The sequence below is a fragment of the Drosophila virilis genome, chromosome 4 (assembly GCF_030788295.1).
Source record: "Drosophila virilis strain 15010-1051.87 chromosome 4, Dvir_AGI_RSII-ME, whole genome shotgun sequence".
In the NCBI taxonomy this organism is placed as follows: Eukaryota; Metazoa; Arthropoda; class Insecta; order Diptera; family Drosophilidae; genus Drosophila; species Drosophila virilis.
In genome coordinates this window covers 5,552,166-5,577,096 of record NC_091546.1, presented here as the reverse complement: position 1 = coordinate 5,577,096, position 24,931 = coordinate 5,552,166, and the positions used below count along the sequence as shown (strand labels likewise).

The 24,931-nt window shown below is 39.7% G+C and overlaps 1 protein-coding gene and 1 long non-coding RNA gene across 6 annotated transcripts in view; one reads left to right on the top strand and one right to left on the bottom strand.

The window, feature by feature from the left end:
• The window catches only part of LOC116651529 (uncharacterized), a 117,754-nt gene that overhangs the window by 4,692 nt on the left and 88,131 nt on the right, over positions 1–24,931 (bottom strand). For all 5 annotated transcript variants that reach the window (XR_004304527.2, XR_004304524.2, XR_004304526.2 and 2 more), the window contains exon 4: positions 23,751–23,848. This is a non-coding gene — a long non-coding RNA (uncharacterized lncRNA). The remainder of the gene's footprint in view (positions 1–23,750; positions 23,849–24,931) is intronic.
• LOC6628979 (enhancer of rudimentary homolog) lies at positions 2,680–3,329 on the top strand. Its single transcript, XM_002052695.4, has 2 exons — positions 2,680–2,836; positions 2,903–3,329. The coding sequence occupies exon 2, from the start codon at positions 2,915–2,917 to the stop codon at positions 3,224–3,226; it is 312 nt and encodes a 103-aa protein (XP_002052731.1). The 5' UTR covers positions 2,680–2,836; positions 2,903–2,914; the 3' UTR covers positions 3,227–3,329.

Sequence of the window (24,931 nt, the reverse complement as noted above, 5' to 3'; positions counted from 1 at the left end):
CTCAGAAAGCGCTGAACATTTGCCACAAAGCCCACGAATGACAATCGATTTTCGATTTAAAGAATTTGACATGCCACAAAAAGCTGCTGATTATGAATTTGTGTCACTTTTGCAGCAAGAATATTCAGTTTTGATTGTATCTCGCATTGAGGGATTTAAATTGATGCCTTGGGATCATTGCATTAAATCTTTAAACTATTTAAATCTGTTTGAAATGAACTTTATGATCAATATTAACAAATACTTTATTTCTATTTGCTGAGTTTTCCAATAACTATTTTAGCATAAACGCAATTAAGCTCTGTGTTCATTAGCTTGGAAAAAAATAGTTTAATTTAATTTAATTGATATAGAAATTTTGCTTACACATTTATTGAACCGACCAAAATTTAAGTTGGGAATTCAAATTTGTATTATTCCCATCGATAGCTTTCGAATTTCTTAACTGTCGGCAGTTGCTTTTGGCTGCTGCAAATAAAGCCTAATGAATCCAAGCTATATTTATCTTCATTAGTTTCCATATTTGACAAAAGATATCAAGTTATAACAAAATATATATTGAAGCAAAAAGGATAAAAGCGCTCGACTGTGTGCTACCCTTTACTTCGTAGGAAATATATATACTTATATATAAAGCTATCGATGGGCAACATCAAATTTTGCAAATTGCATTTCCAAAGTAAAGTTCGGAATATCTATTAATATGAAATTATCATGAAGAGCACATGGCATCTTATAATTTGAATACAATTACTAAAAAAGTTGAACAACTTTTCAATAGCATTTCCCATTGCTAATGAGTATAGCCCATATCAGAGTGACAGATTTCATTCTTTGTGTTAAAGCCAAATTGTTATCGTCATTTTGAGCCCAACAATTCAATTACAATTCTATGGGCTGTCATAAAGGAAACTCAATACCAAAACTCAAGCATTGTGGCCAGAGTTGAGCTGCTCGTGCATAGTTTGCACGAGTGTCTCTTTGGCCGGGGTAACGGAGCAACCATTTTATGGTTACCCGAATGCCTCACAGATAATGAAGAGGAAGCCTCTGGCAGCACACATGTGCGTGCATGCGTGTGTTTGTGTGTGTGTGTGTGTGTGTGTGTGTGTGTGTGTCTGTGCTCTTGAGTTGCGGAGCCAAACAATTCTGTGGAAGCCACAAAACTAACCAAGCAAATAATTTGTGAAAATTGAATTGAATCTCGAATGAATATGAATATAAAGCAAATGTGCCTCCCACTTAGACACTCGCCCTCTCTCGCTTACCCTCGACTATCTTTCGACAAATTACAAATAATTTGGCAAAATTTAATTTGATTTGTCAGTCAGTTGGCAAAGTGCTGCAAACTCACGTCAAACTTCGCCAATCTGGGTGGTCGGGGCCGCTTTGCGCTTCATTGCCAGCTTAATTGCAAAGTTGTATATCAAAGTCTTTGGCGGCGGCCAAGTAACCAAAACGAATTGAAATCGAATCACGTTGCTGGCCGCAACGCGGCAACCAACAAGCACTTCAACAAAAATGTCAAGTGAGAAACCATTCAAATCTTTGGCCTCACTCGAGCCTCGGTTGCGTCCCAGAAACACAAAAAAAAACAAGAAAATAGGAAAAGAAGAAACTTTCTAAAATCAACGCCGAGCACCTTTTTGAAAAGGTAGCGAAACGTGAGTTGACTTGCCAATGCCAGAGCGTCCATAGAGGAACGAGAAATCGAAAGCGAGACTAAACTCAGCTACAGCTCGGCGAACTCGAAGAGCTCGAGGAACTCAGCGAAAGCCCAACTTGAGCTCGCTTCAGTCGCAAACATTTTCGTTTAATGAGTCCAATAAAAGCCTGTGGCCCAGCCCCAGACCCAGAGCCAGATTCTGTGCCTGGGGTGTCCTGCCGAAATCAAAAGTTTTTTGCAAATTGCATTTGTAATGGCAGCGACACTTAAATCTTTTATGAGCTTCATACTCAAGTATATTATGGAAGGAGCTGGGTGCTGGGTCACCCTGGCACAGCCGGAAATGAAATTGAAAGCGCACGCACGTGTTTAAGATGTTAAAACCCTTGCCTCTAATTGTTCGCATGGGACAATTTTCGGCAAACTGTAAAGCTGGCCACGCCCACTCGGAAAATAAAATCAACTCAAGTACAGTTTAGCGCAAAATTATTTCAGTTTCGGTGTGCAATTGATCGGAAAATCTTAAAACTTTTGTTAGAAATTTATAAAACGAAAGTTTTAAAATCATTTTGGAGGAAATAACGTATTTCTTCCAAATACAGTTTTTGTTGTTTTTTCTACAATCAAATATGTTGCTGGCATGAGTTTAAAAGTAAATTAGCTAATCCAGCTGAATGGTATACTGAGGTAAAAGAAATGAAGGTTCAATATTTGAATATATGTAAGAAGTGTTGATGATATATTGTGCAAAATATATAAAAAGAATATAATATATATAAAAACGATCATAGAGATATTATACAAAATAATTTATCTCCTTATTAATTGGCCTGAAAAAGAGAATCAAAGGTAAGAACTGCCATGTTTGCATTAGAAATCTTCTCTCAAATATGTCAAACTTAGAATTAGCTTATGAAACTCATCAATATGCTAACAGAAAAGCAGGTTGCTGATGCTGTATTCCGAATTGCATTAATAGAATAGAGAACAAAAAACTACATTATAGCATAAAATATTTTCTTAACAAATATTTCAAAGGTAGGAAAGATTGCCAGCTCTGCTTAATTTGGAAGTAATAAGAATATCAGAGCAGGCTTTTGCATTCATGTCAATTCAGTTGCAATTTTAAACGGGTATTACTTTTAAATTTTACTTACAATTATTAAGAAGGTGCGTACTATCCCGCTTTCTCATAAGAATAAATATATTTATGTTGCTAAGTATTTCTTTTCATAGTTATTCCTGACCATGTCTCGTACGATATTGCTGGTGCACCCGAAGAAAAATCCAAGGACGCGCACCTATACCGAATATAACAGCACCCAGAAATGCCTCGATGCGGTCTGCAAGATTTATGAGGAGCATCTGAAGCGTAGCATGCCCGAATTGCCGACGATTACCTATGATATCATACAACTGTTTGATTTCATCGATTCCTTCGTGGACATAAGCTGCCTGGTGTATAAGAAGAGCACAGGAAGCTATGTGCCACACAGCAAGGAATGGATTAAGGATAAGATCTATGAACAGTTTCGACAATCAGCTTTAAATATAAAGTAGATTCACGAAATACAAGATGGAAAGCCAAACATTTTCCTATGTGCCTTTTTTTATATAACAAATCCCACAAATTGCAAATAAAAGTCCAGTTTATTTCACTAGTCTTTTTCACGCTTACATTTCTCGCACGGACAAATGCAAATGAAAATTAATTGCGCTACAAATGTCTCGGAGAAAATCAGATACAAACAAGCAACAGGAAAAACAATTAATTAATCATCAGCAACAAGAAGAGAACATTAACTACAATCGTTCGCCAGAGAGTTCCCGGTGGGGAAGTTGCCACAGTAAAAAGTAATCCACTTAAACTCGAATTTGTCAAAAGCATAAAATTACAGAAGCAATAGCTAATACAAGAGGACGGTGAGGTGAGACGGGCGAGGAAAGCATGCGACAACAAATAACAGTGCCAAAAAGGGGTGCAACAGAATTGGGCAAGCGGAAAAAAAGAAGGAAAATACAAATGATCGCTCATAAAAAGTGACACTTTTTGGCGCACCAGCCAAAGGTGGACAAAGAGACAAGGAGTACAGCCAAAGGATGTGAAACGGACGGAATGGTGTAGCCGAGGGCGGGAGGGGAAAACAAAATGTCGCTTTTCGTCGCATCCGTCATTCGGTTATATTGGAAATTTGTTTCAATCAAAGGTTTAGCAGCAAGTGGACAACAGTGGGGCACACGTGTGTGTGTGTGTGTATGTGTGTGTGTGTCTGCAGTTATGTGCCATATCGAATCACTCAAAGTGTTACAAAGACAACGCCAGACAAAAGCACAGATGCCCAGACAGACAGAGAGGCAGACACACAGACAGACAGTCAGACAGGCAGACAGTCAGATGCTGGCGTTGTTGGAGTTTATTGCCAAATGGTTATCATATTGCTTATAGATTTTGCAACAGGAGCCAACTGACATTGATTGATCAATATGAGAGCCGCAGTTACCTAACCGTCAGTTACCTGCCTTTATCTTTTTTATATCGTGCTTCCCTTTTTTTGTGTCAACTCTTGTTTCGAATGACAGACTTTTGTTGTGCTGGCAAGGTGTGGGATTTTGGCGGCTGCAGCTGCGTTCCAAGTGATTTCTGTTTATGATTAATCACTATGTGCCGCATGGGGCAACAGTTGGCAGCAAAAGAACTTTTTACAAAATAATATAACTTGAGCTTTAACGCGCACAGTTGGCAAAATAACAACAACAAAGCAAATTAAAAAATATTTAGGCAGCTGTGGCGAGCACTCGAAATTTACGCAGTGCAAACTTATATTTTATGATTTTGATTGCGAGCATTGCGAATGCCCAAAAAAGTAGGCAACGAAAAATGTAAAACGTTCGCATGCGGCACAATGGGGCATATTGAGACAATTTGTGACTGTCATGAATTTTCAGTCTTAAAAAATAGCAAATAAATAAAATACTAAAACCAAGTAATACGAGCTGCTAAGATAAATTGAGAATTTTTTGTTTACTTAAGATACTTGAGGTGGCATCTTAGATAGAAGCCTTTCTTTTAGAAATCTAAAGGAGGAATTTTCATTTAATGTTCTCCAAATCTTTTGGGCAACGTTAACCAACTAGCATACATTATATTATTTTCAAAAAAAGCTACAAACATTGTCAAATGTATTCCATAGTACAGTTGGGATTCGCATTCGCATCTGGGCTGTGCAAAAGTTTTGCCTCCTTTGGTGTGTGAATTTACGTGCGTGTTAGTCAACAATGGAACAGCCTGTAATAACAAAATATTCCTAAGTTCATTTCCAACAACATTTCGCTAAATGTATAACAAAAGCCGAATGGAGATTGTCTAAAAATTAATAAAATATATGCTTCTCCCCAATATATTTTTAGTCTCTCATGAAGTAAACCTAGTTCGCCTATTGGCGATTTGACGGCGAAAGCGTTTTGTGTTCATATCTGCCTCACAACTCAAATGTCTATTGCATTTTGATAACAGCAAATTGACGGCAGATTTCGCAAACACTAGCACACACACACACAGCTTTCAGTTTGAGTCAAATACAAATAAATACGGCACAGCTGCTACGCGTATCTTTCGAATATGTTAGCCAAAAATATAAAAATTGTTTTGTACTCTTCTTGTATTATTTATGCGGCATTTCTTGTGCTCATTTTCTCATGTATTTCACATAATTTGAAAGCCAAATTGTTTTTCAATTGAAAAGGAATACAAGGCAAAAAAAAACAAAAAAACAACAACAACAAAACAAGCAAAGCAATTACGAACACTTTAAGCACAACTGGCAACAGGCATTGGGTAAATATTTTTCCAGGCCAACATATTTTGTAATTTTCTACACATTTTATGCGATTCGTTGTTGCTGTTGTTGTTGGTATTTTGTGAGCTGAATGAAAGGACGACCCGAACAATTTGGTGTAATTTAATTAAATGAACACAGCAGTAGACCAAAAGCAGCGGGCAGTCTGGCCAGCACTGGCCAGGCCAACAGACAGTCTAGACTTAAGTGTGAGCCACGGGGTCGATGAGGCCTCAGGTCCTGGACCAGGTCCTGCCAATTCACAATGCATTGTTCACTGACTGAGGGATGCTCAAAATGACAAAAGTTAATGCCTAGCAACGTCGAACGTTGAGAGCGAACAAAGGCGTACAACAACAACAACTGCTATTAGTAGGCAGCCAGCCAAAACCCGAATGAAAATAATAAAAAGGCAATGACTATGACGCTGACGTCCATGTTGATAGGCAACCAAACGAAAAAAAGTAAAAACAAAATGAGAATCGAGGAGAAAGGCATTGCCAAAGGAAGGCTCTGAAAGAGAGCCATGCAGGACACCTGCTGATTAAGATCACAAATTGAAAATCATGCCGGGCGCCGACAGGACACGCTTCTGATGGCAGCTGCTGGCAGCTACCACATCAAGCCCTGCTCTCATAGCCAACCCTCTTGCCCACCGCTGTCAGCTATTTGCCAACCTGAGTGAAAAAAGTGAGAGAATAAGAAAAGAAAACATTAAACATTTGCGTTATTTTCATTAGTGCCAGGCGCAGGACAAGTTCAATCAATGCCCGTAGTTTGGAATTTTCGAATTAAGCTAATCGAAAGCGCAGCCTGTAAATATACACACCCACGCACACCTTTAACTCTCGTACAAAATGCGAACTGCTTGGTCTAGCTTTTGACTTGAATACAACAAATTTGATCAAGTATCTGTCTGAAAAGTTTTTGTTTACCAAGGATTTAAAGGCTATGATGGAAATTTAATTGGATGTAGCGAGTTTTAGATACACTTCTCGCGGAAATTTAACTTATACCAAATATGCTCTATTTAAAAATTTAATTAAATAAGTACCTGTAAATTATAACAAATTGTGCTTAAGGTGTAAGCTAAGTCGCGGGATCGAAGTTTTACAAAAGACTGGAAGTTATCATATAAAAGTAAATAATTTTAAAATCTGTTTACAAATCTCCGCAAATAATTTATAGATTGAATATAAAAGTTGGAAGATACAATTGTCTAAGCAAAGAGAGAAGCTTTGTCTTTAAATTATCTTTGGGTGAACACATAAGTACATAGTTTTAACAGTTCATTTTTGTTGTTGTTAACTTTCATTACATGTTGTAATGCCCATGCCCAGAGGTCATAGTTCAGACAAACGCAGCGGCTGACTGACAGGCGGACAAGTTGAAACAACAGACAGCTAGACAGTTGTGCTCTGGGCCGGAGGGTAAATGGCAGAAACAAAACTCAAAGCGTTAATGAAATTGAAATCAATAACAAGTGAAACTCACGTACACACACAAACATACAGACACACAACTATTCAAAGCTGTTCACATCAAAGCACAGCACTGGCCATTTAGAATTTGACTGGAACTGTAATAAACCGATTATATCTGGTTATGTGTTTATATTTGAATACCCTGTAGCGAATAAAAAATATATACATATAAATAATTTTCTAAAGCTAACCGAGACCTGAGGAAAGCACTTAAGTTAGATAGCAAATCCCTTTCTAAGGCAAAACTTATAAAAGAAAGACTGCGATCTGGATAATCCCGTAAAATGGGACTAACATTTGTGGGGTAAATGTAAGTGCATAGATATATGCTTTTCAATAACAAATGAGCTTTTATTAAAATCGATAAATCTCGATTTATTTAAAGCTGTATATATGACTTTTGTATATATAATAACTAGATAAATATACTTAAAGGGTCAGGTACAGGATATCTCCCAGCCAAGACACTTTTGATTAAATTAATTCCACTTTTTTTTTTGTCAAGTTTTATATGAATACATCGTAATTAAGTGTTGAAATTTTTTACTTTATTCGCTGCTAACCACAAATTGAGTTTTGTGAGTAAATTAAATTTTGACTGGAACAAATTTTTTACAGAATGTTTAGCACTAAATGCTGAATTGGAAATAGTGTGAGAGAGCGAGAGAGAGAGAGAGAGAGAGAGAGAGAGAGCGAGAGAGAGACGGATAGTTGGTGGCCTGCCACATGTGTCGTCAAGTTTATGTGGCCAAAAACTTGCAAACTGGCAACTTTCTTAATTGTCTGATTGAATTGATGATTTAATAACTTTAATTTAATTTGAGAGTCGTTTCAAACTGTGTGTGCCCCTGTGTGTGTGTGTGTATGTGTGCAAAGTTCTTTAGAGTTGTGTGCTTAAAACTTTGTCAGTTGTGATTTTCATTTGGCGTGGTTTGTGCTAAGTTTCTGAGCTGTGCGAGTGCCAAAAGCCAAAGATTTGTCAATGAAATTATTGAAGTTGCAGTTGGACCAGCAACAGCAGCAGCATCTGTTGGCCATGTGAAATGCTTTCGTTTAGGGTCTGGGTGCTGCTCTGTTGCTATGAATCAAAAAGTAAAATCAATTTTTGTGCCTTTCCCTGTGCTGATGGACATGGGCCAGACCATTAATCCAGCCTGGCAGAGCCGGTAACAAAAATAGGAGGCGACAACATTGATGTGGACAATGCCACAATGCGATTGCGGTCAGCACTGGACATGGCTGAACCCAATGTTGAGCCGCCTTTGCTGTTCCCTTTGCCTCTGTCGTTGCCGCATCCGTTTCCGGCTCGCAGCGTAACTAAAATACAAAAGCTTCCTACAGCAGGTCCTTGTTGTCCTTGTCCTGCACTTAGAAGCCGCAACAAAAAAGCAGCCCGAATCGAAAATCCCAAAGAAAAACAGTAAATACACGCAAAGTTCTTTAGCCCCGGTTGTGTTTTTCTCCCCTTTCGGGTTTGGGTTTATTTTTCCTGGTCAGAATTCAGTAGTGCAGCTGCTATGAGGCAAGTGTATCAGATTGTGGCCAAAAAACTTGAAAAGCAAAGTTTTTGGCAGCTAATTAATTAAGTTCTTTGCAATCGCCTTTTGGGGCCAAGTTCAATGGTCGTGCAAAAAGGAAATTTCCCTCTGGCCATAGCTGGAAATTGCATTACCGTTTCGCGGCGCGACTTATTAACACGGCCTAGCCAATGTCAACAAATTGCATTATTGGCGCAATAAAAGCGAGACACACACACGCACACACACACACACAAACATACCCTCAAACTGCCCTCTGGAGTGTGTGCGTATTTTAAATGTTATTGAAAGTCGCCCTGTTAATTGCAGACAGAGGAAATAAATATACTCTGCAAGCATTTTGAGATGATTTTTATCATCATTGAATTTATTCAGCAGGAAGATGGCATGGAAAGCTCGAATGCGATGTTATTGCTCTTGTATCTTCCAAGGGATAGTATGGCGATAGCACTGCCTTGCAAGAACAAGACTTATATTGCCGTAAAGTGAAGAATGGAGAGTATAATTATATATCTAATTATAAGTTATAAATGTTTGTTATTATTGGTATTTTATCTCCCTGGAGACACATATTCTATGGCCCAGGGGAAACGCTTTTCTTAACCTTTGTTTTTTCGCATCTTCTCCTGGAAGTGCCAGCTTTCAATTTAACGTATTAAGCAATAATGGCAGGGTATTTACTTATATATGCTGCAGTGTCCTGTTTGGCCAGGGCAGGACTCGAACTTCAATGCCGATGTCATTGGCTGCGCACGCTTCAGGTGTTAATGATTTAATTTCGTTTCGTGTACAGGTAAATTTCATTACTGTTGACAATGGCACAACACACTCGGAGTGTGCGTGAACGAGTGTGTGGTTAAATGATAAGGTTTAATCATATTCAAGGGTGCCGTGTTTCAAGCATATAATATTATCGCAGCCCGAACGCTGCATTTAAAAGTATTTAATTTTTGCTTTTATCAATTGAAAAATCGCAGAAAATTCGCAAAATATCAGTTAATAGTATGCTGAAATTAAATATTCGACGCTGATCTATTAACATTTATACGGGCACTCTTTTTTTTTTAATTTATGTGATATTTAAGGCACTTCAAATTCGATTAAGTTACCTTTGAGTTTTTACAATTAAATGCTTTTAATTGATTTTAAAGCGTATTAAATATTGTTAAAGCGTCCTTTCTTTTCGCAAGTATTGTAATATTTCTGTGATATTAAAGTAAATGAATAAAGGTAGAAAACTCATATAGAGACATATTATTTCTTAGAGCTTTGTCTATTAGGTTTTAGTACAAAATTTTGATTAAGGTTTCAATTCAGTTTATTAATATTCAAAATTATTTTAAAATATTCACTTTGTTTATACACAAAATGCATGTTTATAAATGAATATTTAACTCAGACTGTTGGCACGCCCAATTAAATTTGTTTATTGAAATGTAATAAGCAAAGGGTATGCAAAATGTGTTACTTAACGAAGGGATTCGAGAAGCAGAATAACAACAACAAGAAGAGCGAGAGCAACTTCTGATACCGCTGATAAATATTAATGCCAAGCAAAGTGTGCACTGAGCCGCACTGCGGCCAAAGGACTTTGTCGAAGTGGCCGAGGACCTGCGGCATTGGACAAGGGATTGCCAATGGGCGTAGGCATGGCAGTGGGCTTGACAGTAGGCATGGTCATGGGTATACGTTAGCTGCACAATTCAGCAGGCGGCATTAATATTCATTTCCATGGCTACAATAACACAGAGAGAACGCGCTGGCCACAGGAGGCGACCAGGCTATAAAGACAACAACATCAACAGAAGCAGGTCGCATGAGTAGCAATAGCAACAGGAGCGGGAACACAGGACCAGGGGCCTGGGGCAGGAGCAGAAGTCGCACTCATTGTCAGTGCTCGTCCAGCAGCTAGTCATATTTGTGCTCCGGTGTGCGTGTCAAAGGAATTGTTGAGCCAGCGCAAGCCACTGTAAGCGTTGCCGGCGCCTGCTCTTTGACATTCATTTAATTGAGTTGCCGCCAGCTGCGAGCTGCGAGCTGCGAGCTTCGAGCTGTGGCCTGCGAGCGGCTCCTTTTTGATTTTGCCTTTCAAATGAAGCAAAGGAATAATTTTTCTTTTTGTGGCTTTCGGTAAATTAATTAAATTTTAGAAAACATTTGAAGTAGTCTGACGGCGAATTATGCAACAGGCGTTCAGCGGCAATTCAGAATTTCAGTTGCAAAAATTTAATATAAGTACCTTATGTCTGTGTGTGTGCCAAGAGAGCCTGCGGGACACCTCTCTTTTTTTTTAAAGGCACTTTTATTTTATTATTATTATCGCTTTGGCATAATTCCCAAAAGCCAAAAAGGCACAAAATGGCCAAAAACGAACCGAATGGCTGCCAGACAATGAGGCACAACCGGAGCTTCACACTTTTGTCCCATCAGGCAAGGGGCTTGCTGTGGAGGGGGGCGGGGTGTGGCGACTAGCAAGTTGGCTGCCAACTTGCGGCAGTTGAGACAACGGTGTGAAAAATGAAATTATAAGCAAAACGACAGGCTGCCAGCGACACGAGGCGACGCGACGCGGCGCGGCATAGCTACACAATAAAAAAAATCGACTAAATTATAATATTTAACGATACTTTCTTCAAATTTGAATTAAATATTTATGTTAACAGCAAATGGTTAATGGATCTGTTTAACTTCGAGCATTTAATATTTAATTTTTAGGACTTGATTTTGTGAGAAGACTTTGTATATTATGGAATAATTGTAGGGGATAATTATGTATAATTTTTTTAAAATATTTGTTAAACTAAATTTAAGTTTGAAAATAGAAAATTGCAGACTTTAAATGAAATACTGAATGGTTTATACGATATGCATAACTGTTAACCCTAGAAAAAATACTTCTTTGGAAATAAGAGTTGTATTGTTTTGGGTCCTGTCTCTTGTCCTTAGTTATTTATTATTATTGACTTCATTGTCTAATTCAATTATTTTTATATATATTTTTTTTTCTATTCTTTACCATATTCAAAATAATTTCCGCAACGAAGTTTAATATCTAGACCAAGCACATCAAAAAAAAATATTGAAAATATTGTGGAAATGTTGAATCCCAAGCAATTCTGTCCGTGTAATAGAAAGCATAGCTAACTTGGCCTACAGTATGGCATCATCTTTGTCTAGATTCGAACGCATGACAGACGACAATACATCTTGGGCGCATTTTAATTTCATGCTTAGCTTGACGCTGCTGTGTCCTGCGTCCTCCGCCTCCTGTCTGCCGTCTCCTGTCTAGAGGCAGCTCCTTTTGATTGTTGCTGCGTAATGACATTTAATGTCCAAGGCCCATATAATTGACTGGGGGCCGAGCTGTGAGGCATTCGCAGTTACTGCGCAATTCATGCGCGACTGCACAGCAGTTAAATTCTCGCTGGAAATATCTTCTACTTCTGCATTTGTATCTTTAGCTGTGCGGGTACTTATATTTATTTATATATACACATATATCTGTTGTTGCCTGGCCATTTTTTTTGTATTTGGAACGAAACATTTCGGTGACCGTCAAAATTTATGGGCGAAAGTGCAGCGCAACTGCGGCTTGTGCCAAGTTTAATTGTGCGACCACATAATGCGGAGGCGTGCGGCATATGCCGCAAACCAAAAGTGCTTCACCTGTGCTAGAGGCAATAATAATTGCTTTCTGTTACTGAATAGCCAAAAGATTTTATGTTGCATGACTTTCAGGCAAACCTTTGAAAAGGCACTTGATTCTGGCATATAATGGATAATAATGCTAAGATGTATGGCAAAGAGTGCCGCATTTAAAGACAGGTCATTAATGTGAAAATAAATAAATAAATGAAATAAATTATGTTGCGTTGTGTTTTAACTGACAGAAAAACTTCGGTAAAATCTGTTGTGGAAAGGGGCTTAGAAACAGATTCGTCTATCTGTCAGTCAAGATATGAGAATTGTCTTAAACTTATACAATCGAAATTTAACAAGAGGTTCTAGTCAGGAGCTCCCGACTAGAGGATCAGGGTATCCTCTTCTCTTCTACCCTCTTCTTCCAACATCAAATGAATATATATATTCTATTTTAGAGGCTATATGGTAAGTTTGGGGACTCTAGCTCTTATTATTTACCAAAATTGCCCAAAAAACAGGATATCGATATCGATTGCTGGGAAACGAAGAAAGCTATCGATTATCGGAAACAAACTCAATCTGCGCAGGGACTAGGAGCACCTACATCTAAAATTTCAAGTCTATAGCTCTTATATGTTCTGAGATCCTTGCGTTCATACATACAGACGGACGGACGGACAGACAGACGGACATGGCTAGATCGACTCGGCTATTGATGCTGATCAAGAATATATATATTTTATGGGGTCGGAGATGCTTCCTTCTGCCTGTTACATACATTTGGATTTCGCACAAATACAATATACCCTTACACCCATTTTTAATTGGTTCAGTGTATAAAAACATATATGATTAAAAATTATTTTGTTGATCGCTTTTGCTATTATAAACTAATGACTATATTATCTTTTAATCGATGGAATCCAGTTTAAGTTCTTATAGACATTTGAACTACGAACTCCTCTTCCTGCGATTATGAAGAGCCAGCGACAACTGTATTAAGTATACGCAGGGTAAGCTCTAAGCCGAAAATTGCACATGAATAAACGCACGCGCAGCTTATAATCTGCTTTTGTGCAGTTTTTGCCTAATTGTCGAGCTACTCAACTGATTGACAAACGCTGCAGGCAAATCGTGCTCAATTTATTTTCACTGAAAAGCGAATAACTAATCTATCTTAGATATTTTGAAGACTTATGTAGTTGAAGAGCCAACTAGACAGCCGCCAAATCCAGACAGCTGCTAACTAAACAACCACTTGGAGACCACTCAGCTAAGTGGGAGCTGAGGTTTTCGCGCTGTGAAGTTGAGTTCAAGAGCACTTTAAAGCGAATGCCACGTAATTCAAAGCGCCTGCCAGCAACATGCGTAGCCGAATGCGTTGCAGCTAAACAATAAAATGGCCACAGGGCAACAACAATGGAAACAGCAGCAGCATCAGCAGCAACAACAACAACAACATCGAAGCACCTTTAGATGGCTGCTAAGCAACAAGCGTGAAAGGAGCTGTGCACCAAAACCAGGATAATGCATTTGATCTAAAAGCTAGCTGCAGGCTGTGGAGAGGAGCCCAGGAAATGAATTACAAGAGTTGACTGCACGAGGCAGACAATGCAAGCTGCTGTTGCTGCTACTGCTGCTGCTGTTGTTGTTGTTGCTCTTGTTATTATCCCTCATCTTCTTCTATATTTTCTTGCTCAGGTTTGTTTTCTTTTTAGCGTAAATATTAATTTTCACACCTTTTGACATATGCGAACAATGCACAATTGTTGTCGCTGTCAGCGGCTCTCATTCAGTTACTTGCCCTGCCGCTATCCCCGGGGCTTTGTTATCAAATCAGGCTGCATTTAAATGCATGTTTAGCTCGAGGACGACTCCTTTAAGTTCAGCCTGCCACCCTCCCCCACACAAGCCTGGTCAATGGCAGGCAATGGTTGCAGCCTTTGTCATAATATATGATTTGAACTTGAACTGTGTGTTCGTATGGACTATACCCAGTAAAAATTTACGAAAAATGGGTATATTACAGCTGGGTAGAGGAGAGAGCAGCTGAGAGAGAGAGGCTGAAAGAGTTTGTGTTGTGTTCAGTTGTATCCTCTGTTTTTGAGCATATCCCAAGGATTAGAAAAGTTAGAGGCACCAACTATTTATATTCTCCTATTGCATAAAATACCATTTACTTGTTGTGTGTTCTCCATAAATTGTGAACACATTTTAATAACATCTCTTCGACCTAAATATCAAGCTAGTTATTTTTTAATTAATTTGTCATAGTTGCGGCGCATGATTTGTATGCTGTGCAGGGTAACTTTTAGTCGAATACCCGTGCTTGTTGCATTCGCTACGTGCGCTTGGCAAAATGATCACAAATGAAACTAACCCAACCCCCACTTGGAACGACTCCAATTTGAGCTCGGACTTCGGCATAATCTCGCACGTAATTTGTGTGCATGCGACAGAAATGTCCGCTGCACCTGGCGCTGGCCTCCAACCAGACCCAGCCGAACCCTCTACCCATGACCACACCCCGCATCCCGCATCCCGCACCCTGCTCTGTCGCTGTCTGTTAGAAAACTATTGTCTGGCCAAGTTGTTGACAGGCACGTTGACGTCATTGTTTCGTAATTTGTATCCTTAGCTGTGCATTAGAGCTTAGTTATACACTGCCAAAGTTGCCAAGGTCCACTCCCCCCCACCTTATTTCCCTCTGTGTTGCTCATAAATGTGTGTTTGTTTTTTAAGAGATTTAGTTTGTCATTTTTTGCCGGCTCTTGGCCCTTTGTTTTCAGTTGTTAAGGCGTTTGTAATACGCTTTTAAATGGTCATGCAGCAAATGAATAAAGAATGAAAAACAATTAGCCCGGTTTAAATGATGCTCTTTCAGCTTCTGTAAAACGTTGCGTATGCGTTATGCGATAGCTTTGATTAGTCTTTAGATCACTAGATTAGTGTATTTAATTACAGGGCTCGCTGGATTTTGCTGCCTTTTTTTAATTAAATTTCTTTAGCACATTATGCCTAATTCATTAAGCTGCTGCCGAGCCCATTTGCCCATGCACCTTCTACCCTTTGCCGCCTAAGTAAACAAATCTGCGCACTTCATTTGCACCAAGTGCTGGAAAATCTGAAGCAGCTTAAGGCGCATTTTCTGACCCAACAACAACAATAACAACTACAAATTATAAACAAACGAAAAAGAAGCGAAACCCAAGCTGAAACGTATAAAAATACGTTCTGCCGAAGACTAAATACCCTTTAACAGGATGCTAGGCTGCATGCTTTGAAAAGCTGTATATTTTTCAATTATTTTGCAAATAGTAAAGAACTTAATGTTTTCTGCAACAGCTCAATTTATATATATTTATATATATTTATGTATTCCTGATGACTGTCAAAGGCAAAATGGACATGCTTTAAGCGATTTAAAAATGTATACAAACTAGCTCTTAGCGATATCAAGAAATATATAAACTAGTCAGTAGAGCATATACTGGGCTTTAAAACGGGTTCAGAATGTGCCTACTGACATCTCTCACATATAGAATCCATATCTTTATGGAATATCAGGCTGCATTCAACAAACTGATAAAGATTAATAATAATTTAATTATCAGCAATCCGAAATGTTTTCTTAAAAGTCCGACAAAATTATAATACTCACTTCTAGAGCATCGAAAAAAAAGAGAGAGAAAACCCAATTTGAAGGCCAGAAAACTTAATCGACAACTTTTTGCAGCTGATAAAAATTTCGAGTACTGCCAAAGCTGGCCAAAAGGCAGACTGCGAGATGGAGTCAGGGATAGATAGATAGAGATAGAGCCATAGAACAAGAGCTCTTTGGGGTTTGTCATTCAAGATGTCGCTGCAATAAAATTAATGCACAAAGTTTACTTTTACCTGCGCGTGGTTCTTGTCAACGAACAAACGAAAAAAAACTTTTAGAATTCGTAATGAGCGGCAACTTTTGTTTTTTGTTTGTTTTTTTTTTTCTGCTTCTTTTTTTGGCGTTAAAAATTTGATTTGAGTTGAGGGTTTGAGTGAGGCGCAAAGTTTTCAAATAAAAATTAAAAATTGTCAAGGCGTTAAATTAGGGTCACAGGTAAAGAAACTGACAGAGACAGAGAGAGAGAGAGAGAGAGAGAGAGGGGGGGGGGGGGGGGGGAGAGGAAGAGAGTCGCGCTGTTGTCTCTTGTCTAAAGCAGGACAAACTTGAGTCAAATTGAAATTAAATGGGGTTGACAGAAGCTAAAAAGGGTCAACGGGCAAACGGCAGATGCAATTGACAGGCCCCTGGTTACGTTAAGTTAAGTTTGTCAATATTTTAGAGATTACCGAACGTGACTTCAACTGAAGCGTAAACAATGTGGGCTTTAAAATTGCGGCTCCACATGCTCTGGGCTGTAAGCAACAAAAGCCGCACAGAAAATGAAAACTTTGCAGCTAACCAGGGGACGACTGGCCCCTCCACGCCCCAACAACGCCCAACCACGCACGCCACACTCCCCGCCACATGATTCATAATCTCTGCACTAATCTTTTAATCCAGTCGAGTGAATTTTGTACTCGATTGTGAAACAAAGTTGCCAAAGGAGCAGCTGCAGCGAAGGCGGCGAGCGGGGACACAAAGAGTTAACTCTGAGCATCGACAGCGTCGCATGTTGAACATAAACATGCATGCTATATTCCAATATACCCTGCAGCCGCCCATGCCCACGCCAACGACCCCCTACCAATTCACTCCCTTTGCCATTACATTAAGCGCACAACTTTGATGTCATCTTTGTGCCCAGGCCTTCGACAAAGTTTCTGCCTGCTGCTGCTGCTGCTGCTCCTGCTCCTGCTGCTGTTGTTCCCAGCTGAAACTTTTTTAATAGTAATGGACTTCACCAAAAACATTTTTTCTCTGCCCGTTCCACTGGCTGTTGTATTTTTCAGTTGCTGTCCCTAATGTTTTACAGTTTAAGCGCATCGGACTTCTGCTTCGAGCTGTTGTGGCCAGGTGAATCAGCCTGTGGAAGCTGTGCATCAAAAAGTTATTTCCGCTACAAATGAACCCACACATGACGCCACATTTCCTTCTATTTTTGTTTGCGAATTTTTTTCCGTCCAGCTGCGCCGGCTTTGGGTCTTCTGTCGCTCCATCGATACGGGCACCGTGTACCTGGCACTTAGTGACGGCCTGGACACACACAGATGGACTGCCAGACGGGATGGCTGACTGGCAGCGGGCATAAGCCGCTTAGCTTTTAAACAACTTTCAGCATATGTGCGGCAGGCACTGTTAAATATCTTTATTTTGTTTAAAAATCTATTAAATACAACATGCCTTTAGCTGGGCTGTCATTATTTAAAAGGAATTGCTCAATTATGAGCAGCTAAAAAGACAAACAAAACCTGCGGCATTTTCGTGTTTATAAAATGCCAATAACTATATTTTTTTTAGTTTTCTGTCTAAACATTTTGGCTAGGACTGAAGCTCTTGATAAATTTGGGATTCTAAATTAATTAATTAACTATTCAATATTTAATTTTAAATGTTCAATAATCAATTAAATGTATTTAATGACCTGCTAGCACTGAAATGAGCATACAACATACTCGTTGGAATTTGGGAAGTTTTAATTTGTGCAACTAAAATAATTCCGATTAAACGCACAGACGGATAGATAGAAAATAATTAACAAATTGATATTATTTTTGATAATATTTTTTAGTTTCAGTATTTGTTATTTTCTAAGCAATTGTTGTGCAGCAACGGAACTCATATCGTAGATTTCTCACACATGTCAAGTGCTTGGCCTAACATTGGCTATCGATGACGTCATGCTGACCATTTCATAGGGCTCTTAAGCCCGTTCACGTTCCTGACAGGCCCACTCAAAGCGTTGAAGAGCAGGCTTAACACTCGGCGGCAGACATCTCTCGACAGAGGGCATCAGCTCTGTGAGCACCACTAGATCTATAGGCCTGAGAGGTGGGCGTACGTGTGTGTGCGAATTGGTGTGAGTGTGTGTGTGTGTGTGCGTGTGTGTGTGCGTGTGTGCAGAGCTATGTCACTTTTGTGTGCTTTGGATTAGCAGTAACATAAATCTCAAGCTGGCATAAGTTGCGTTTTGTCACGCGTCCAATTCCAATGAAATCGCCTCAAAGCCATCGACGAATTTGACATTGCAGCAAAAGCCGCACAAATCGAAAAGCTATCGCATCGGTTAACGGGAACGCCCCAACGAAATGGAAAGCGTATTATATTTCAATAAAGGTATCAAAAACTTATGGCCTGCCATGCAAATCTTGGCCTATTTTAACACTTGAGCGCATTTGAGCCAAACACGAAAAACAACGAAAAACAAGGCGGAAAGGTCCTTGAATCCTGAAACATGAAATATGCGGTAATGTTTTGGCCACAGGAATGTTGGTTAATGCCTGCCATCCCTTTTTGGGCCCGTTCAGCTACGTTCCGTTTCGCTGCATACCTTGAGGCGCCATAAAAGTGTGGACCCGGCCCCAAAGCAAATAAATAAGAAAAACCGTTCGCTACATTTCAGCAAATAATCTCATAAAGCATTTTATGCTGCCCAGCTGCTGAATCGCATATGATGTGTGGTCAGGCGGGCGGCTCGAATTGGGTTTGGGTGGCTTTGGGATTGGGTTGCGGTGAATTTCTATTGTTTGCTAAGCGTTTCGGCTCGCTTTGAGCCACGGGCCAAACGGATCTAAAGATGGCCGCTTTTTTGTTGGGCATTAAGTGCGGTCCCGGAGCCTTTGAAGTGGACACTCATTGTCATAAATTTTCACAGTGCTCTGAGCAGAAATTTCGTCTATTTGGAGATGGAACAATCGACACTTAAATCGCCTATCAGGCGATATTTTTAGATAAGGGAGCTATAGAGAAGATAAGCTTTTTGTGATGAGCTGTGGCACATAAAGTTTCTCGTCAGCAAGGGCTATTGAAAATCAAGATAGAATAGGAAGGATCGGAATATAAGAAACTTCCTGTCAATAGTTTTTGAGCGAGCTGTGAAAAAGCTATAAGCGAACAAAATTGTAAAACCATTTTAATAAAATAAGAAGAGTTCTAAAAACTAATTTCAAGTACAGTCAATGTTTCTTCAATGTTTCTTTTTGCATAAATAAAAAAGTTCAAAATATGCAGTGCTGCTTTGATGGTTATCGAATGTTATGTTACGTAATTAATGAATGGAACGAGAAGGAGAATACAAGGATTTGAAATTGATTGACAAATGGAGATATTTTACTGTTAATAATCAGTTTCCAACTATTAGTTAGCTCTCGATGAAAACATCTTTGAGATGACGCTGACGCAACTTAAAGGATTTCTATTTGTGCAACAATAAATCTCGTTTAATTGTTTGCTACTGAATAATTTATCCAGTAATTAATTTACAATAATGAGTGTAACATTCAATTAACACAATGTACATTTCAAAATAGATTATATGTGTTGAGTTGCACAACGGCAGACTTTAAGCCAGTTAAAATAGGTTATTTCTCTGCCTAAATTCCATTTTGTTAAATGCCACAAAAGCTGCACACTATTTGCCAAGGCGCTTCAACTTTCATTGTCAAAATACAAAATCAACACGTAAAATTCCAATTAATTGCGCTTAGCTAAATAAATCGTTTCAAAGCAAAACACAAACTGATCATAAAACTTAATAGGCAAAAACACACAGACAGACAGGATAATTGGCCATGTATGCGTGTGTGTAAACACAGCCTTTTTCTGGCTATTTGCTTATCGATAAATTGCAATTTGTGTAGCCAACCAACAACGCCCAACCTGCTGCTGATTAATAAGAAAGCGGCAACAACAACTGGCACAACAACAACTATTAGTAGCTGGCAGTTTCTGTGAAGCCTGGTTCTCTGCGGGCATATTAGCCAGCCTGAGCTGGGCGTCAAGTTGGGCTGCTCACATAGCAAACGCATAAATTCAATTGAAAGTGCTTAGCTTTGATTTTTGCCAAGTCATAAAACCGACTCCCAGCGCCAGCCCCAACCCCTGCTCCATCCCCTCTGCACAGCCTTTGCGTACGTGTTAGTTTCTGCGCCGCTTTTGGACATTTGGACATTTGGCGTCTGGGTTAAGGCTACGTGCCGCAATTCAGCGTATGACGTTATCAGCGCGCTGTCCCGGCTCATATTGATAAATGCTGGCCAAAAACTATGCCCAGCCACGCAACTAGAAACAAACATTTAGTTATGAGAAATCCAAATTAAGTCACGTCGCGCCAATCGCGCACAGCAGTTTGAGAAAACTCTGGCAATGTTCTGGCAATCTTAACCCTATCGAAATGCCATTTCAATGCAAATGCAAAATGGCAAAATTAATGATGTTCATTTCCTGCACCCATTACGCCCAATCCCCTCCATCCCCAACACCAATCGCCCTGCCACAGCCATCATTTGATTCCGCACAGCTTACAAGAGAATTATGATCCAGAAACAATAGACTTTTATGCATCATACCGAAGAGTCCCTGCTCCTGCCCCTGCCTCTGGCTGCCACCGCCGTTTGCAACAAGATTTTCGCATTAAGTTGCCAGCACAGTTGCCACACCCCTCGCCGGCCCACTACAATTCCCATTGAAAGGCCATTACCATTTTGGGTAGCCCGGGTCTAGCTGCAGTTTTTGGTTTTGGGGTGCAGCTGCAGTCGACGTCGTTTCTTTTGTTTGCTGCTTGGCAATTTTGTATGCACTTTTAGCCAAGTTACAGACCCAACCCCCTGGCTGCCCCCTCTCATGACTGGCAACCCCTCTTCCGCTATGTTGTTTACATTGTCACAGTTGCCGCTTTTTCTTTGCATTGCAAGTTGCATTCACAGTTGGCTTTTATGTTTGCATTTTATGCGTCTGACTCCCAGTTCCATTCTCGGTTCCATTCCCCGTTCTGGGCTCGGTTCCATTTTCATTCCCAGCTCGCTGGCTGCATTTGCTTAATTGCCTGAGCCTGCTCTAAGAATATTTCCCAAGCAATCTTAAAGTTATTATTTTATTTTCGATAGAAGCTGAAAGTTTCTCAGCTTGTGGCTGGAGAAAGTTCAGTCAGCGAATTGCAGGCAAACACATAAAATTCCCTTGGATTTGCGAGTTAGCTGATATGCTTCTCATTGAAATGCGAGACTAGGAATGTTGAATATTTTTCTAAAGATGCGAAACTAAAAAAAAATAAATGTTCTTCACAGTTTTAGTTGTAGAAGTTCGTAGGATCCGTCTTATCATGGAATATCTGATATAAATATGTTTCGAGGGTACTTTTTTATTAAGAAAATCTTTGTAACATAAGAAAGGCAGCTGGAATGGGTAATTTAAATATATAAAGGATCGTGTATTTCCCTTTAATCTTTTTTTCACAACCTAACTTTAAACGCATCCGCAACAGAAAAATATTCGCCAAAATCTGAACACCGAGCAAATAAAACTAATTAAATTTTGCATTCAGTGTGAAGCTAAATGGAAACAATGGTCAACTCGGGCCCGGGCACAATTAATGAGCGCAGCCATTAGAGCTGAGCCGGGGCCAACAAGTTTAGTGGCCAAAACTCCGGCAAGCACCGCAAGTCGGCAACTTGCAGCACCGCAACCAATTGGACAACTGATCCGCTGGCTGAGTAAAAAGTCAAACAATTTGCTGACGACGAAGTCTTTGGGCAAATTTAAAGAAATTACACTTGACACTTTTCAATTAGTGCGCCAAACTTTATTTTAATTGTGACACTAACACGCCGGCGTTGCCACCCAGCGCCAGAAGACGAAGAAGAAGAAGATGAAAAAATCCCCAACAAGTTTTGGCCAACTTTGCGAGGCGACAACTTGCTATAAAACAAAGCTTTGGCCAGAGTTGGGGGCTTGGGAACGACTTTCAGCCACAAAATGTCAAAAGGAAACTTTGCAAGATTAATTACAATTGAAAACAAATGAATGCAAAAACGATAAGCAGCCAAAGGATTGCCCAAAAACCGAGTTGGCACCAACAACACCACCAACGCATTCAGCTCAGCTCGGCAACTTTGCCAATCAAGATAAGAGTGCGGCCGTAGGGACAATGCTGAGGCTGGGGGTGAAAGCCACTTCTAATCAAAAAAGAGGGCGTTGAAACAAATGTTCACACCTACAAAGCAACAGCAACAACATTTACAGCAGCAGCAGCTGGTTGTCCAGTATTTGGGCACTTGAACTTTGGCAAAACTAAACGTAAAGTTTGCCGAGGTTAGCAGGTCCCGAACGCGGTCCAGTTTGGGGCTACTTTATGGCCCAAAGACGTGACTTGTTTAGTTTTTGCTATCTAAGGGGTAGCTCTGCATACCCTGTAGCCAACGGCATAAAGCGTATGCTGGATATGTCTTGGACACTTTTGTCGCCTTTATAGACAATGCTTAATAAAATGTCTGTCGGGACAAATCTGTACGATGAGAAAAATGAAATAATGTAGCCAACGAAGAAGAGGTGATTATATTTTATTATAAAAAATAGGGCATCTCACTGTCGCATATATTCATGCCCAGTTTTGACTCAATTTTGCAAGCTTTTCTTTTTTGGGGCAACCCCTTACATTAACCACATTTAGCAGCTTGACCAGACGAACCCGAAAAGTGGAAAACTGAAACTGAAAAGTTTGCGGCGCATAAATCATGAAATTAATTAATTTTGACATACATTTTGCGCCAAAGTAGCGCCATAAACAATTTTAGTGCTCCTTTACATACATATAAATAGGTACATATATATATATATATATAGCAATACATTTTTTCGGCCGCAACTAAAAGTAAAATCAAGAAGAGCAACAACAAAAGCTAGTAAAAAACTTGCCTTGCGGCGTTTTCCTTGCCTTGCTTGTCGGCAAACTTTTTCGAGTCGAGAATGCCAGAAAAAAAAACATGTATAAAAAAAGAAGAGAAGTTAAGTTTGAAATATGTGCAAAATTCATTCAGTATTTGAAATATGCGCCAGTTGCGCAAGTTTCACCCGCTGCTGCCAAAGAAAAACTTATGCCGTGAGTTTAATATTATTCATGTTCCTAAGTGAGCGTTGAGCGACGACGTCGGCGTCGCCGTCAGCGTCAACGAAAACTTTCCCAAAATGCACTGTTTAATTGCATAATTTGAGACTGAAAAGGGATTTGAGTAGTTACACCTGAAAGTAGCTTGATAGCGGACGGGCAGGAATAATGATTTACTCCCGGGAGTTTCAGCAAATGCACTCACAAAAAGAAATGTCTACTTTAGAGCATATATCTCTACAGATAAAACCGATAAAGATTATTTGGTTTTTTAGCCTTGAATGCTTTGCTGTTTCCGTTAATTGACGCGTTATAATTCGCAGCAAATTTAAGCATCGAGACGTTTGCCAGGCAGGAATCGAAAGTAAAGACGGTTGTTGAAAGAAACAGAAGCTTTTTGAGCAAAGATTTACAGATTATCTGCTCAGTAGCTTGTGCTTCAACATTATTGGCATTTGTATAATGTGAGACATATTGAACTTGAGCTTTGCATCTGTAAAATTTGTTTAAGCAACAATAAGAAAATATTGAATAAAAATATTATAAAATTTGGTACTTACATTGAGAATTAATAATCCCGTACGCGAAGTGTCTACAGAACACCTTTTCTCCTTATGCAGAGTGTATTAAACAAAAAGTATTAATCCCTAGGCAGTTACTAAAAGTAAAGAGAACATTTTTCAAAATTAGTATTATAAAAACGTCTTCAATTCAGTAAGTTATATAAATATACCCAATAAATAGAGTTAAGAAGCAAATATACCTTTAACAAATTCAACCCCAAAGTTAAGTTAAATTAAACTTAAGGCTTAATCACTATCAATACTATTAAACAGTTTTATGTTTATGTATTAATAATAGATGCAATTAGACTAATTAAAATGGCCCACATTATATGCATCTAAGATTTTTTGAGCTCTAAAAGACGACCACATGCAACCCGCAGCCCGAAGACGACACAAAAGAACCCATCGAAAAGCTGACCACAATGAGAGAATGCATTAAGATTGCAATAATTTGTGGCAATTTTTTAATGGCAATGCAAAATATGTGCGCAAGGAATTTATGCTTTATGCCTAAAAGTATGCTGCGATAACAGGAAATGCAGCTGCTGCTCCACACCAATCACCAGATATCCTCACCCTCTCCGCGCAAAGAATTGCGAGAACTATGCGAGCAAACGATAAGCGAAATCTATGGCGAAATGCGAATACTTTTCGGCTTCGAACGGATTGGCAAACTACTTAAGTGGGTAAACGGCATGAGGGAAGGGAGAGACGAAGCAGGGGTGGGGTTTGTGGCAAGTGTGTTTCGGGTGCTGCTTAAACTTCGCCTGCCTCGCCTCGACTTTTTCTGTGTGTGTGTGTGTGTGTGTGCTTGCCGTGGGGCGCTGTGAAAACTTAATCCTTTCGCTGCACAACGGACCAAGCTCAAAGTCAAACAAACAAGACGAAGCGACTGCCAAGGGCCGAAGAGGGGCAGTGCAGTTGCAGGGAGTAGGCGGCAACTAGTTCTTAAGCTGCCACACAACATTTGCGGGCCAAGTATTTAAGCCATTTGCGCTAATGAATGCGGTCGCGCATTTTTAAGCGTACCCAACCGAGTGGGTGGCTCTGGCTGCCGGCTGCCGGCTTTCGTGGTTTGGGTGGCGCCCAAAGTTTTAGCCCGAAAGTTTGCTGCGGCTCGCCGCTGCTTTTAACTTATTCGAAACACGTGCAAAATTATGCTTGCAGTTCTGCCA